Source organism: Balaenoptera physalus, assembly GCF_965194825.1.
Source record: "Balaenoptera physalus genome assembly, chromosome: 1".
NCBI lineage: Eukaryota > Metazoa > Chordata > Mammalia > Artiodactyla > Balaenopteridae > Balaenoptera > Balaenoptera physalus.
Window position 1 is genome coordinate 195808058 of NC_138882.1, and position 15416 is coordinate 195823473.

Genomic DNA, 15416 nt, shown 5'->3' on the forward strand with positions numbered 1-15416 from the left:
CCAATAATGTGCTTATAAACATTTATGGAAGGCTTCCTTGGTGGCACAGTGGTTAAGAATCCGCCTGCCAATGCAGGGGACAAGGGATCGAGCCCTGGTCCAGGAAGATCCCACATGCTGGGGAGCAACTAAGCGCGTGCGCCACAACTACTAGCCTGCGGTCTAGAGCCCGCGAGCCACAGCTACTGAAGCCCGTGAGCCACAACTACTGAAGCCCGCCCGCCTAGAGCCCGTGCTCCACAACAAGAGAAGCCACCTCAACGAGAAGCCCACGCACCGCAACGAAGACCCAGTGCAACCAAAATAAATAAATAAATTTATTAAAAAAATAAAGTGCACAGCTCCGCGGCGTAAAGAGGACCAGGGCCCTCGGTGGGAGGCAGCGCTTCCCAGCTCCGCTCCGCAGGACGCCACCCTCGGCGGCCCGCCCTCAAGCTGCCGGGGCGGGGGGGGGGGGGGGGGGACACGGGATCCTTTCTTCCACCGCCTAGGCCCTGCCCGGCCCCGGCACCGCCCCCTGAGCTCGAGCATGCGCACAGGAGAGGGATAGCGGCGTGGACCCAGGGCGCACGCGCAGTGACCCGGAAGTTCCCCTGGGGGAGGGAGGAGCTGACCCGGAATCGCTGGGGGTGGGGGTGGCGGCGGTGGCGCGACGCTCAGAGCAGAGGCGCGGGTTGCGGGCGCCATGGTCTTCCTCACGGCGCAGCTCTGGCTGCGGAACCGCGTCACCGACCGCTACTGGCGGGTCCAGGAGGTGCTGAAGCACGCGCGGGTGAGTATGCCGTGCGCCCCGCGCCCCCGCCTGGCCCGGCGCGCGCGGGCCACGCCGACCGCCTCCTCTCCCGTTTCTTGACTAGCACTTCCGGGGGAGGAAGAATCGGTGCTACCGGCTGGCAGTCAGGGCTGTGACGCGAGCGTTCGTGCAGTGCACCCGAGCCCGCAGGTTGAAGAAGAGGAACCTGCGGACGGTAAGCGCGGCCCGCTCGGCCTCGCCCCGCCGCCCCCGCCTTCCCGAACCCGCGGGGCCTCACGGCCGCAGGTGGACCGGGCCCGGCGAACCGCTCCTGTGCACGCGGTTCGCGCGCAGCCCCGTGAGCACCGGCTGGGCCCAATGCGGTGTGCGGGTGTCGGGGGCGCGAGGGTGGCAGCGGGTCCGGCGCGGCAGCCTCACACGGAACCTGTTGGACAGATGCATGCAGAGCTTCCCCAGCCCGGCTTCCCCTGCAGCGCTCAGATCTCTCGCTGCGCCTGGAGCGGACGCCGCTGCCTCGCCAGCCTGGCCCTTCTCGAAGCCCCTGCCTCCTCCCCTCCAGGCCTTCACCTCCCTGAAGCTTTCTCCTGGACCCTTGCTACGCCCGGAGCTGTGTTTGCCCCAGAATATCTTGCTCATCTTTGTATCCTTCCTCAGCGCCTAAAGATGTGTGTGGAGTTAATGCTTTACAGCTGGCATTTGGATAAAGAGCATCAGCTTTTGCTCACTGTTGTTTGTACTTCAGCGTGAATAGGACACTGACTTTTGTATTTGTTCTTACAAAAACAATCTTTTAGTCCAGTGACAACCTTAGCTGGGAGGTGTGGATGTAACATACAACTGGTTCTTAAGCATCTCAGTGTTTCTCATTTCAGCTCTGGATCAGTCGAGTTACAGCTGCTTCCCAGGAACACGGCCTGAAGTACCCAGCATTCATCCTCAACTTGATTAAGGTATGGTCGAGGATGTGGTCCTGCTGAGACGTTAAACGTCTTAATAACCTGTCCAGTTGCCGTGGTCCAGCAGCGCGGGCAGTGGAGTGTTCACAGCCCAACACTGCTTTCGTTCTTGGAGTGGGGTTCTGGTGGGTTCGGGGACTCGCCACACTGGCTCTGCCGCTGCCCTGCTGGTAGCGGAATTGCTAATAGGGTCTGTGGCACCAAGACATAAGCCCTGGTGTTTCCCCATCAAGAGAAAAAGGTAGAAAAACTTGGCTTTAACTTTAAAGTTTAATTTCAAAGTTTTTGCACTGAATGAATTCTGGTGAGGTAGCAGATCAAGTTGAATCATAGTCAAAAAGGAGGGAAACATCTTGGCAGGGATAGAGCAAGCATGTGCCACAGGATCTTGGTCACTTGCATCTGGTGAGTATGCTATTCCCTCTGTTTTTGTGTGCATTTAAGTTTTTTCTTAAAAAGCTAGGGGGAATGGGTCCTTGTGCGAGGCCCTGTGTCTGGCACTTTACAAAGATCCTCGGGGTAAGTGTAGGTGCAACACCTCCATTCTACTGATGGGGAACTAGGCTCAAAAGGAGAGAGACTCTGCCCACAGCACAGGGGTCCCAGGTGGTAGAACAGGACTGACTCCTCCTGCACAGCTGCCTTTGATGCCAGGACACCATCCCCCCTTCTTCCTGCACCCCAGACTCACTGGCACTGTCTGTCCGTTTTCTGTTGCTTCACTCGATAGATGACTTTGGTTCTCTCATGGAAGTAAGGAGTGCCCGGTTTTGATGTTAGTTCCTCTGCTTGTGCCTCACACACCTTTTCTGTGTCTCATTTTTCATCGTTTGTGAAATGGGAATTGTGGTTTCCTCTTCCCAGCTGCCTTAAAGGGTACCCCAGGCCAGAAGCCTGGCTGACAACCCTTGGTTCCCCCCCTGCCCCCCGCCCCTCTTCTCCCATGTCCTGCTTGAACAGGAGTCACCACTCCCTCTCCCCCACTGGTGCTCAAGTGGTGTGTGCTAAGGTGATTCAAATCACAGGGTGCTTAGCCGTGTTCCGAGTCTTCCTGTGTTTCACTGAAATGCATTTCGGATGCTGATACAGGCTCTGATTTTCTTCCCAGTGCCAGGTGGAGCTCAACAGGAAAGTACTTGCAGATCTAGCCATCTACGAACCAAAGACTTTTAAATCTTTGGCTGCTTTGGCCAAAAGGAGGAGACAGGAAGGATTTGCTGCTGCCTTGGGGGACGGGAAGGAACCCGAAGGCATTTTTTCCAGGGTGGTACAGCACCTCTGAGGGGGATGCTGACACCCACTGCCCTTTGAGGCGGAGCATCTTAGGAAAAGTTATTTTTTTCCCTCATGTGATGATTATACTAAAATAGGGACTAAGAGTTATTTGTCAACAGTGAGTAAGTTTGATTTGCATTTGTGTTAATTTACATTTCAGTAACAGGCCTGAGAGAAAAGGCCTTATCTTGCCTCTTTTGGCACGGGTTCAGAAATCTCACATGGATTGTGTAAATAAAGTTTGTGTGGAACGCAAACGCAACGTTGTGAGTTGCGTTCTTTGGCACAGACACCTTGGGTGGGCTCTGCCTGAGTGCCCGTGTGCTGGGTGGTAACTAGGGCAAGGCTTTACCTAGGAACCCTAGATCCTTCTGCAGGCTGGGGGGTGGCGCCAGGCCCTGCTGGTGCTTGACCTCCCCCTCCTCCTCCCCCTCCTCTGGTTTCCAGCAGGGACTCCCTGGCTCAGCTCTTCAGCCACTGAGCACCAGCTGGTCTCCCTCACTCCCCAGACCAGCAGGCAGGGTGGCTGTCCGGGTCCTGGGCTCACCTTAGCCCCCCGCAGGCAGGGTGACCATCAAATCACCTGGGGAGCCTTAATGTGAGGGTTTCGGCCCCTCCCCCAAATACCTGACTTTATTAGTTCCGGAGTCAAGCCCAGAAATCTCTGAGGGCCGCCTCACAGCAGGTCTGCCAGCCCTGCGCTTCCCGTATAGCCCCGTCCTCCCCCTCTGAGGACTCCCACGCAGAGGCGTCCACCCTCCTCTCGGGCTGGAAGGGAACTTGTGTGCCCCTCCGGCTCAGGAACAGGGCCTCCCCTTGGCCTTCTCCGGGAGCCTCGTCTGCATTCTGAGCCCCCTCCAGCTCTGGCCTCCTGTCACTGGGTCTGTGAGCAGCTCTGCCACGCCCCGACAGCTCTCACCAAAGCCGTCTCCTGGTCCCCAAGTCCAAGGGACATAGTCAGCCCTTGCCCCAGAGGACCATGCGCTCCCTTCCCTCCAGGACTCTGCCCTCCTTCCCTCCCGCACACGCTGTGCTCTAGGAGAGCTCTTCAGGCCCACGAGAGCAGTCGCTGTCTGCTTGCTGGTGACCCCTGCATTTACCTGGCAATGCCCGCACTCCGAACCCCCATGCTGGGCCCTGTGGCGATGCCGTCCCCCGCTCTTTGCCAGCCCTGCCCTGGAAGTCACCCCCCTCAGACACCCACCTCCAGCTCAGTACGGAGCCGGTCAAATCTTTTCACTCTGCCCACTTTCCTCCATCCTCATGCGGGTGAACATCTCTTCCAGCTGCAATTACTGCTCTGCCTTCTTAAGAGGCCCTTCCTCCTGGCCCTTGTCGCTGTGTCCAAACATGGCCACTGGACCAAGCACTTGGAGGCGGGTGGCTGAGTCCTGTTCTGCCATGCCGAGTGCAGTGCCTGACTACACACCTTGTCAGAAAATGGCTCTTATTGAAAACAACAGGGTGGAGGATACAAAGAGCTCTCTGGCGGGGCGGACCAAGTTCTGTGCAAGATGCACTGCTGTGAAGGAGCTGCCTTCTCTTCGTTCATCTTGATAAAGGCAGGTGGGGACGTGGCAGACAGCTGTGGGCTGTTCCTGGCACCCCTGCCCTGGCCAAAGAACCAGGTTTCCCTTTGTGCTGTGGCCATGTCCCCAGCTCCAGAGTCTGGCCCTGACTGTCTAGAGCCATCAGCTTTTCCCTCTCTGGCCAATCACTGTTAGGGGAGGGACAGGCAGCCCAGGCAGGCCCACGAGAAACAAGTTGTTTCCTGGGGTTTCCTTTCCTGGACAGTGTGCTGCTGTGGCCCGCAGAGAGGAAACCTCCCTGAGCTGCCGGCTGGGGTAGGGGAGGTGGGGCACTGTAGCCATGTTGCCCACGGAGGTGAAGAGAAGACAGGACACTGGCACTTAGTTCGCACAGGTCTGAGCTGCAGGATCAAGTCTCAGCAGGAGTGAAAGTCAATGTCAACCACTGGGTTTGGGCAGGATTGAGTTGGGTGCAATCACTGGCAGCTCCCAAGTGTTTGAACCTGCCCCCACCGAGGCTCCTACCCTGCAATCTCCTTTCCAACCTGCCCCCCACCCCAAGCTCCCCCTCACCCAGTCTTGCTTTCCCATCATCCTCACACAGGTTCTTTCACTGGTCCTAGTGAAAGTTTGGGACAACTGTTCAGCAACGGATAACTAGATAACTCAGATGCTGTCGCAGCTGAGGCGAGAGCAACACTGCTGTCCGGTGACGTAAAAACCACCAGAAGCTGGCGGTCACTAATCCCGAGAGCGCCTGGTACAACAGATGAGGAAATGGAGAGTCAAACCCCTGGATGGCTCCCCGCTGTTGGCAGGATAAAGTCCAAGCCCCTTCCCATGGCCCCCGGGGCATCCCAACCTGGCTCCTTTCCTCCCAACCCTGGGGGAACTCATGCCTCTTGCAACTTTGTAGCTGCTGTAGATTTGTAGAAACATCGAATTAAACGTTTACAGCTACCCTCTCTCTCCTCTCTGGACTCAGCTCTGAAGGCGAGAACTTTGGGAATCTGTCGTTAATACCTGTACCCCAAAACGTGGACTCAGTAAAGGCTAGAGAGTAATTGACCGCGCCGGCGGCCACAAATTAACTCAGGGAAACAGCATCTCGTTGCTGCTGGGCGTGGGCTGGAGGACAACTTACTAGCGCGTGCGCCCATCCTTTCAGGTCGGGGGCTTCGGAAACCTCCGACAGCTCCATTCAAGCCCTGGACCACTGGCCCGAAGGACGCAATCCAGGCGGAAGGAGAGCCGCCCCCCGGCCCCGCCGCGCGGGCCCTCGGGGCAGGGGGCGTCCCGCCTGGCCCTGCCCACCCGGGGTCGCCCCCGGGCCCCCTGAGCCCCCTCAGCACCCGCCAGGCCCCTAAGGAGCCTGGGGCTGCGGTGGGAACCTAGAGAGCTCCCGGGTCTTTGCGCGGACTGCACGGCCAGACCGGGGCGGTTAGCCCATAAAACGTGCCCGGGGCTGGCAGCTGCGACTAGTGCTTCCGGGTCGTGGCCGAGACCGCGGTCTAGCCCGGCGCCGCAGGGCCTCTTGGGTAACGAGCCCGCTCCCGCCCGCGCCGGGTTCCGGCGTCCGCCGCGCCGCTGACGGATAGGCGGCCAAGCCAGTCGCAGCAAGGGGGCGCCGGGCGGCCCGCCGGTCGAACCAATGGCACGCGGCGGGGCGGGGCGGTCGCGGCCGTAGTGCGTCGCGGGGAGCCGCCCTGCCGGGAAGGAGCCCGAGAGAGAGTCGGCGGCACAAAATGGCGGCGGCGACGGCGACGGCCGGGGCCGGGGCTCAGGGGCCGGCGACCCCCGCGGCAGCGGCCGGCACGCCGGGCTCCGGTGGCACAGCCCCCGGGTCGCAGGGCGTGCTGATCGGGGACCGGCTGTACTCCGGGGTGCTCATCACACTGGAGAACTGCCTCCTGCCGGACGACAAGCTCCGCTTCACGCCGTCCATGTCGAGTGGCCTCGACACTGACACGGAGACCGACCTCCGCGTGGTGGGCTGCGAGCTCATCCAGGCGGCCGGCATCCTGCTCCGCCTGCCGCAGGTGAGGGAGCGGCCGCGAGCCTCGGGCCGAGGTAACCGCCGCACTGGCGCCGGGAAGGCTGCCGGGCCCTTTGTTGGCGGGGGGGCCTTATCCGGAGCCCGCTCCGTGTCTCCGCCCGGCACCCGGGCGCAGCGCCGATCCCCTCTTCGGACCCCGACCCCGCTCCTTATTCCCACCTGGCCCCGGGCCCACCGGCCGACCCAGGCCCAGGGCGTCCCCGCTGCCGCCCACCGGAGGTGATGAGGGAGGCGAGGCAGCGGGACTCGAAGAGCCTTTGTGGACGCGGAAACGTTTTAGTTTTTGGTTCTTTGTTAGGAGTCTCGTGAAACCTAATAATTTAACTTTGAGACCCTTGAATTGGGTTTTGAAAAGGATGGAATCTTTCTCTTGTGCAGGTGGCCATGGCTACCGGGCAGGTGTTGTTCCAGCGGTTCTTCTACACCAAGTCCTTTGTGAAGCATTCCATGGAGGTGAGGCTTTCTTCCGTCTTTCTTTCCCCCAGAAATGTGCTGACAGGAAACCTGGGTTTGTTGCGTTGCGCGTTGCTCAGAGGAACGAGTACTTGTCTTCCAGTTGCAGCGCTGTACTTGGGGGGTTGGGAAGCCCCCTGTACTGCAGAGGGGTTTTTTCCAAGTGGCCTTTTTCTCAGGGTGCACCCTCTCTGCTCTTAACCGCCGTTCTTTAGCTGTTGGAGACTACTGTCGTCCTTGGAACAAACATCTCTGTGTTGCATCGCTTACGTTTCAGCACGTGTCAATGGCCTGTGTTCACCTGGCCTCCAAGATAGAAGAGGCTCCAAGACGGATACGGGACGTCATCAACGTGTTTCATCGCCTTCGACACCTGAGAGAGAAAAAGTGAGTCTTTATCAGACCTGTCGTAGATATCCGTGTCTGTTTTCATGGTTATTCAGTTCCATTAACGTTTCTGAAACAAGGTGTAGGGGGTGAGGTTTTAAACCTGTGCCCAGGAGGAGGCCTGGTGCCTGGGGGTGGGGGTGTACCCAACAGATGCTGTTTAATCAGTGAAGGAACCACAGTCAGGAGGACAGGGCGCTGTGGCTGTAGTTCGGCTGGCCTTGGTTTCGTGGTTTGCCCACGTCAGCCTGAATGCTCTAGAACTGGGTTCTCAACCTCAGCGCTGTTTACATTTTGGGCTGGATGATTCTTTGCCGTGGGGACTGTCCTGTGCATTGCAGGATCTTTAGAAGCATCCTTGGCCCAGGCTTTCCAACGCTCCAGCTAATGGAGGGCCTTTGTAAAATACAGCCTTGGCTGTTTAAACGCCATGCTTTTGTTGGTGTTTTGGTTTTCCCTTCATCCTCAATACATCCACTCGTATCTTGAGGCGGATGGAGGACGTGTAGTCCTTGGGCCATGAGATCGTGAGACCCTCCACTCTGTTCAGTCGGCGTTTATCATCCGTAAAGAAAACAGGAGAGGGTCGTTGAGGCGGGGTGAGTAGGTCAGCGCTGGGGTTTGAGGAAAACTGTGTGGTTTTGTTAGTTAAAGGAACCAAACTTCCTGACTCTGTATCGTGTTTATGGTAGATTGTCACTGTTTGGGGGGTAACCGTGGGATTTGATAGGCTTTATTTGAGCCTTATGCGGATCGTGTGCTTTGTATTTGTAGAAAACCTGTGCCTCTACTGTTGGATCAAGATTATGTTAACTTAAAGAATCAAATTATAAAGGCGGAAAGGCGAGTTCTCAAAGAGTTGGGTTTCTGCGTCCATGTGAAGCACCCTCACAAGGTGGGTATGAGGCCCAGCTGCCACGTGAGCCCACCAGAGTCATTGCTTCATTCTCACCTAGATTGGAAACTGAAAACGATTAAATGTGTCCCTGATTTGATTTTCCAGTTTTTATCTATAATTGGAAGATAACTGTTTTCTTATTAGCCTTTTTGTATTGTATTTATTTTAATAGTATGTTTTTAAAAGTTTTGGAAATTGCATCTCTTAAGTTTGAACTTTCAAAAATGGTGATGAACTTGTAAAAATGAAATCTGTCAGTTTACTTTTTCTTTTTCAACAGCTCTTTTTCTAAAGCTGCTTTAGTAATAACCTTATTTTCTTTTATGGGGCAATTGGAAGAATTCTGAACCCTTTATTTGGAGATGAACGAAAGCTATTTTGCAGTGTGTATCAGTTGAGCATACGATACCACGTATATCTTCTATGTTACACTCAAACGTGAAGAGTGCTATTTTCATCTCTGTTTCCATCTTTTTTTTACTCGGGGTTTCCTCATATCTTCTCTCGTTTGATTTTCTGGCATTAGTTCAGAATCTCGGTAGATTACTCACCATAGATTTAAGAGCTTTTTCTTCATTTGCTGAAAGTATTTTCACACCACGTTTTGTGTAAGTTGGTGACTGGGGTACAGAAGCGTTCAGGGCAGGCTAACGTCACTGGTGGAGAGTGTGTCGAAGACGAGAATGAGCCTCAGCCCTGTCCCGGCCGAGACAGACGTGGGTGCAGCTAGGTCCGCGCGCGCGTTCGTGGCACCTGGCTGCAAAAGCAGGCCGCCGGCGCGCCAGCAGAAACCCCCCTCCAGCTGAGCCGTGCATGGGGCGTGTGCCCAGGAGCCACCCTGGCATCTCGCACAAGGCTCTCGTTTGCTGCATGGATGCCCTCAAGATCTGAATTCTGCGTTCTCAAGGTGCGTGGTAATAACTGCCTGACCCATATCTTCCAGATAATCGTTATGTACCTTCAGGTGTTAGAGTGTGAGCGTAACCGACACCTGGTCCAGACCTCATGGTGAGTTGGCCTTCCTTGTTTTATGAGACCAGCCAGGGCAGTGCAGGAGTATGTTGATTTGAGGCACTTGGGCAGTGGGTAGTCGGTCCCATGACTTGGTTGTGGGCTGGAGTTGTCTGAGTGCCCAGTGTTCCTGCCATGTAAATTCCAGCCAGACTCCCCAGATATCAGGCACTGGTGGAACGGTAAGGTGGCCCGTACCCGCCCTGCCCCTGGAGGAGGGCAGTCACTGGGCTGCCCTTTGGGGGCTGTGGACTTGGCACGTCGGGGTCTTTACCGCAGCTGCCAGTGTGGACTTAGAGGTTCACGGTAGCGTGAACTTGCTTCTGACTGCCTCGGTTAAGGGAATCCTATGGGAGGAAGAGGGGGTGTAAAGCCTTTCTACAATCTGGGGACTGATTTTAACAATGCATTTGCTAGAAGTGAAGCCTGAAGTAACGGTTCAGAGCTGGGTGCTTTCCCACAGAGTGAAGTGTGTAAGGGTCATATTTTTGCTGCCTGAATTGTCTGGTGCTGTGCTGTGTCTAATGGAGAACCTATTTTGACTTTTCTTTTCTGTACTCTTTCAATCAAAGGGTAGCCTCTGAGGGTAAGTGACTAAGACTTCTCCTCTCCTGTCCAAGCGCTTCGGTGCAGGGACAGCGGCCGTCCTCAGCCAATCCAGTGCAGGCTCTCCGCCGAAGGCTGGCTCTAGATGGTGGTATGCGCACGATAGTCTAGTGCTGGCCCACTGCTGCTGTGGTTCTCTGACGATTGTGCTTCTTGTTAATCCTCTGTCGTGCTTGGTAATTGTATTGATAAGAGTTGATAACTGTCTTGACATGAATTTTGTCCATTTGAAACTGCCCTGCCTGTGCAATAAAGATGCAGTACCTTTCTCTTAAAAAAAAATGGGAAGCTGTGAAAACTGGCTGGTGGGAGTTCAGACTAGTGTGGGATGGTGTTTTTATTTCTGAAAGTCCTAGAGTTGCTTTTTCAGCACTAAGTGTTGACACAGTCTAGTAAAAGGTGTGCATCTTTAAATCATTCCATGGACACTTTTTATATTGTAACTTATTTCAAAAATAGCAGTTAAGTTTAAATGTATGTTTTGAGGACTTCATTTGTTTTTTTTTAGGACGTAAGAGTTAACGGTTTAATAATATTATCACTGTCCGAGTACTAAAGGTTTTCTTATTAGAACCAAAAAAGTTACTGACGGTTATGTTTAGCAAATGTTTGAACCGTTTACTTGCAACTCTCGGGACATGTGGCCTTGGCTCCATCACACAGGCTTTTCCTTGGTCCCCTCTGGGTGCCTGGAGCGAGAGCTTCAGAGCCAGGTGCTGCTAGTGGGCAGATGTAGAATTTATCACTGAGGAATTTCTCTGTGAGTTTGTAGGTCACCTTCTCCAGGATTTCGGGCAGAGATAACCAGGGTGGGGGGTGCATCAGTCAGACCCCAGCACAACTTGGCTCCCCTTTGGATGGAGCCTGGTACCACTGGGGGATGTTACGAGCACTAAATACGTGACCTGTGCAACTGTTTTCTTGTGAAATTAATCTTTTGTTTTTGCAATGTTGATAAAGTTAAGGTGAGATCTGATTTTTGGTCTTTTAAATCTTAGAGAAATATATCTAAATGAAAATGTTGAAAATGTAGCCAATGTCAAAACTCTTTAATTTTTTAAAAAAATGCAAATGTTTTGTATTTTTATATCTTTTAAAATGTGATAAAGTTTTAAAAATGTCCTGATTGTGATGAAACTTGTAGTATTTTGTTGCTTTTATCTGATTTTATGAATGTTCATTTTAAGACTCCTTGTTGAAATGGGACAGTTTGGAAACGGTTCTTTGATAAGCCTGAGAAGAGGATTTCCCCTGGGGCGCTGAGCCCTCTGCATGACGCTCCCATACACCCAAGGGCGTTTTCCCCCCTTTTCAAGTGGACTCCTGTGTGGAAGAAGCCACGCCGCGAGCACCTCTCCCCGGAAAAGGAGCGCAAGAGGACGACTTGTCTCAGAAAGGCCCTCGCAGGCTTTGTGCTGAGCCCATTCATTTGAGTTTGCATGTTTCTCTGCACTATGGATTTTAAGCATTTAGGTTTCCTTAATCAGATACGTTGAACTGCCACAGTAGACATCTTTCTGAGGCACTGTGTTTTGCATGAGAGCAGGCCAAAGGTTGAGAGGGAAAAGTAAAGTTAAAGTTGGTTCTCTTTCATAGCAACACGTATTGTCTGACATTCAGCCAGCTTTAAAAATTTTTTTCAGTTATTTCCCTGTCTTCCTGTCCTGTATTCAGAAGAAGCAGCTAGAACGTTTCTCCATGAACTTGTGAGATTCACAGGACTGTCTAGCTCTAAGTCCTGGCAGTAGACTACTTAGCGGAGCAGTGACTTGACTTAGACAGTGCAGACAGGTGTTGTGCGCGTTGCCACGGGTGTTGCAATTCTTCCTGCGTTTGCTTTTCAGGAACTACATGAATGACAGCCTTCGCACAGACGTTTTTGTGAGGTTCCAGCCTGAGAGCATCGCCTGTGCCTGCATCTATCTTGCTGCCCGGACGCTGGAGGTCAGTGCTGGGCCACCCCGGGGGATTCACCGACCCCAGTGAACTTCTGTGTACTGTGCTTCAAATTATGCTCGTTGGATCCAGTAAAAAGCCTACTTGCTGGTGACCGGCAGGCTTGTTTTTATTGCCCTGAGAATCTTGTCAGCAATGAAGAAAAGTAAAATGGTGATGACTTTTGTGTTTACAGATCCCTTTGCCCAATCGTCCCCATTGGTTTCTTTTGTTTGGAGCAACTGAAGAAGAGATTCAAGAAATCTGCTTAAAAATTCTGCAGCTATATACTCGGAAAAAGGTTCTGTGTCTTTTCACGTCACGTGTGCCTCTGTGTTTGACTGGAAGAATCTGGTCTGAATCCTGCCCTCTGGCTTTTCTAGGTTGACCTGACCCACCTGGAAGGTGAAGTGGAGAAGCGCAGGTACGCCCTCGACGAGGCAAAGGCACAAGCCAAGGGCCTGTTGCCCGGCGGCACCCAGGTGCTGGACAGCGCGTCGCGGTTCTCACCTGCCCCCAAGCCGGGTGAGCGTCAGGGCGCGCGTGTGCTCCTCTCAGGGGTGGCCCTCTCCTCCAGATTTCTCTTAGAATCACGTCTGCAGCTAGTCTGAGCACTCTGGGGGGCTCCTATGAAGTCTGTTTTTCTGTTTTCATTAGGAAGGGATATGGACAGGGTCCTGAAATGGCTGTTTACCCAGCCTAACCAAATAGTTTGATGAAAATCTCATAAATCTGGAGCAGTAGACCATGTTGTCAGATCCTAGAGTTAAGCATGACGCCTGTCCCCGGTCCTGGAGGCAAGGCGAGCAGGACAGGTGACCTTCCTGCGTCTGGTGGTTCCGAGCCCGGCGGGGAGCAGGGAGTCACGGTCGGCAGCGGCAGTCCTGTGGGAGAGGCCCCACCTTGCTTGGCTGACCCGTTTCTCAGCAGAACAGCTGTCGGGTTGTAACTTCTCATACTTGATTCTAGCGGAGTCCCCCAAGGAAGGCCAAGGAGACAAGCCTTCCCCACTCTCTGTGAAGAACGCCAGGAGGAAAGTGGAGGGCGTGAAGAGAGCCAAGGCCGACAGCCCGGTGAACGGGTGAGTGTCCGCGTGCCCCGACAGGCTGCTGGGGTTGGCTGCAGAGACGTGGGGTCTGAAACTCTGCTCTCCGCCCTGTTCTCAGCTTGCCGAGGGGGCGAGGGGCTCGAAGTCGGAGTGGGAGTCACGAGCAGAGTTACTCCAGGTCCCCGTCGCCATCCGCTTCTCCTAAGAGAAGGTGTGTGCCGCTCGGGGCGCTTGGGGCTGCACCTGGCAGGGTGGGTGTCTTCCCTGGGAGGTGGTGTGGCCTCTCCTCAGGGCAGTTGCTCCTGACCCAGAGGTGGTCGGGGTGGGCGGTCACCCGCCCAGTGGTCTCCTTCACAGGAAAAGCGACAGCGGCTCTACGTCTGGCGGGTCCAAGTCACAGAGCCGCTCGCGGAGCCGGAGTGACTCCCCACCCAGACAGGCCCATCGGGGCGCTCCCTACAAAGGCTCCAAGGTAAGGAGCTACCGGAGGTCCAAGGACTGCAAGTACTCCGCCCAGAAGCCACACAAGTCTCGGAGCCGGAGCTCCTCCCGCTCTCGGAGCCGCTCACGGGAACGGGCAGATAATTCTGGAAAATACAAGAAGAAAAGTCATTACTGTAGAGACCAGCGACGGGAGCGTTCTCGGTCGTACGAGCGAGCGGGCCATCGCTACGAGCGGGACCACCCCGGGCACAGCAGGCACCGGAGGTGAGGGCGGGGTCCCTGAAGGTCTGCCCTTTGGCCCTCGGCATGCTCACCTCGGCCACTGGCCCTTGGGCCTGACTCTTTCTGGAAATGGTTGTTGACTCGGGACCGTGCGATGAATTTGGAGATGGAATGGAGAGGCCAGCAAGCCGCCCTTTAGTGTGGCCCGGGCCTAGCTCACCCCGGCCCGCCTCAGCAGCAGCCCTGCTGGTTGCAAAGGCCGGGCGCGCACGTCCCGGTGGCGTGGCTTGGTGCTACGACAGGCTGTCTCTTCACTTCCGTTCCGATACTGAATTACGTTAAACCAAGACAATGACTTTTCGAACCTTTGCCTATATTAGGTTGTACTTATGTCCGTATTTTGCAATGTTTCACTATGAGAAAATGGCCTTAACAGCCCCTCGCTCTCTGTCCACGTTGTAAATAAACATGTGTTTAATACAAGTTAAAGCTATATATGAAAACTCAGAACTTGAATTCTGTCAGCTTAAAACTTGTGTAGAGAATTCTGATTTTTAAAATGTGAAGGTATTTAGATCTGTGTTGAAAGTCGTATATTTTTATCTGTGCAATGCTGAGTGCAGGCCACCAGCTCCTAAATAGAGAAGTTTCCTATATATGCATTTTATGTGGTTAAATAAACACAATTCTCTCTACTCAGGTTATTTGGAACGTTGAAGGATTTGTGGTTTGTCAACGTGCGTGCTTGCTCCTGTGCACAGCCGGCAGTACCGGTTCTAGCGGTACGTCTGCGCTGCCGCCTCTCATCTCATTAAAGCGTTGGGTTTTGTATTGAGTTTTGTGCACCTGCTCTTCTGTGAGGGCTCGTGAGGAGTCTGAGCTGTCTGCTGCTGGTGGGGTAGAGGGAGGGTTTGAAAAGGACACAATGGTCTGGAGTCCCCTTGTGCCTGAGGGACATTGGTTTGTAATGCGCTGCAGGTTTTATAAGGCTGGCGGCAGCCAGGAACAAGGACCCCAGAGGAGCATCACCCTGGAGGGGTCCTCCGTCAGAGTGGGTGGCGGGCGAGTAGACAGGTTGGTGGTGCAGGTGAGCAGGATGGGCGTCGGGCCTGTCTCTGGGTGCTGCGTGTGCTCTGTGCGGATCGAGGGCTGTTGGGGGGCCTGTCCTATGCCCCGTGTTGGCTCTCCCCAGACCAGCACTTCTGTGCGGGTGGGAGGCGTGGCCTTCCTGGAGCCAGTGGGCCTGGCGAAAGGTGCTTGAAGTCAGTACAGCCAAGAAGGTGTGAAAGCGGCAGGGTCAACGCCCAGGGTGCAGGTGGCTCACTCATGAGCAAACCACAAAAGCCTGGGGAGGCCGTGCAGCTGGAGGGAGGGGTGGGCTCCAGGACGTGTTCAGAGACCTTCCGACCTGGGAACCGGAAGCAGTCCCTTGGGCGGAAGGGTGTCTGTCCTCTGGTGACTCAGTTACGGAGCTGGGCCGGGAGCCTACGGTTTCTGCCTTCCTACTGGCTTATCGTCCACTCCCTGCTTAGCCAGGTTGGGGCCTGGGGGTGTCCAAGCCTGGCCATTTCCTGCCTAAGCCTCACTGGAAGACCCTCCTACAGGGCAAGCCTCCCAGTAGAGCCAATGGGGCTCCCCACATCCCAGTGCCAGCAGGAGCCCCCGCACGTCCATTCTTGAGACCTGCCATCCTAGCCAACCTCAGCGAGGACAACGGAGCCTTTCTGGACTAGATGGGTGAAGTGGTGCCCTCGGAGCCCCCTACCCTGAGGAGCAACACTGGGTCTTAGCCAAACACCATGCTCCACGGAGGCTGCTTTTGGTTTTCGGACAAAAACTTGC

General features: G+C 54.8%; 2 protein-coding genes across 5 annotated transcripts; both read left to right on the forward strand.

Moving 5' to 3' along the window:
- Positions 1 to 610: 610 nt before the first annotated feature.
- On the forward strand, positions 611 to 3242 carry MRPL20 (mitochondrial ribosomal protein L20). Its single transcript, XM_082418495.1, has 4 exons — positions 611 to 772; positions 858 to 968; positions 1627 to 1704; positions 2819 to 3242. Exons 1-4 carry the CDS (start codon positions 686 to 688, stop codon positions 2990 to 2992), a joined length of 450 nt encoding a protein of 149 aa, XP_082274621.1. The 5' UTR covers positions 611 to 685; the 3' UTR covers positions 2993 to 3242.
- Positions 3243 to 6056: 2814 nt separating this feature from the next.
- Positions 6057 to 14409, forward strand: CCNL2 (cyclin L2). Of its 4 annotated transcripts, none has more exons than XM_082417993.1 (12): positions 6060 to 6553; positions 6949 to 7023; positions 7301 to 7410; positions 8185 to 8305; positions 9252 to 9316; positions 11770 to 11869; positions 12057 to 12161; positions 12244 to 12385; positions 12830 to 12941; positions 13027 to 13119; positions 13251 to 13616; positions 14275 to 14409. In XM_082417993.1, the coding sequence occupies exons 1-12, from the start codon at positions 6260 to 6262 to the stop codon at positions 14387 to 14389; spliced, it is 1698 nt and encodes a 565-aa protein (XP_082274119.1). In that variant the 5' UTR covers positions 6060 to 6259; the 3' UTR covers positions 14390 to 14409. The 4 variants fall into 4 exon arrangements, with proteins under 4 accessions (XP_082274122.1, XP_082274119.1, XP_082274120.1 ...); XM_082417994.1 differs by having other exon boundaries at positions 6061 to 6553; positions 13266 to 13616; XM_082417995.1 differs by having other exon boundaries at positions 6448 to 6584.
- Positions 14410 to 15416: the final 1007 nt, after the last annotated feature.

Excerpts from the sequence above, each read along its gene's own strand:
- MRPL20 (XM_082418495.1), top strand. The coding sequence starts at position 686 with ATGGTCTTCCTCACGGCGCAGCTCTGGCTGCGGAACCGCGTCACCGAC. Across the intron at positions 969-1,626 it reads AGAAGAGGAACCTGCGGACG|CTCTGGATCAGTCGAGTTAC; the intron begins GTAAGCGCGGCC and ends TTCTCATTTCAG. Across the intron at positions 1,705-2,818 it reads TCATCCTCAACTTGATTAAG|TGCCAGGTGGAGCTCAACAG; the intron begins GTATGGTCGAGG and ends TTTTCTTCCCAG.
- CCNL2 (XM_082417993.1), top strand. The coding sequence starts at position 6,260 with ATGGCGGCGGCGACGGCGACGGCCGGGGCCGGGGCTCAGGGGCCGGCG. Across the intron at positions 12,162-12,243 it reads AGCTATATACTCGGAAAAAG|GTTGACCTGACCCACCTGGA; the intron begins GTTCTGTGTCTT and ends TGGCTTTTCTAG. Across the intron at positions 13,120-13,250 it reads TCCGCTTCTCCTAAGAGAAG|TGGTCTCCTTCACAGGAAAA; the intron begins GTGTGTGCCGCT and ends TCACCCGCCCAG.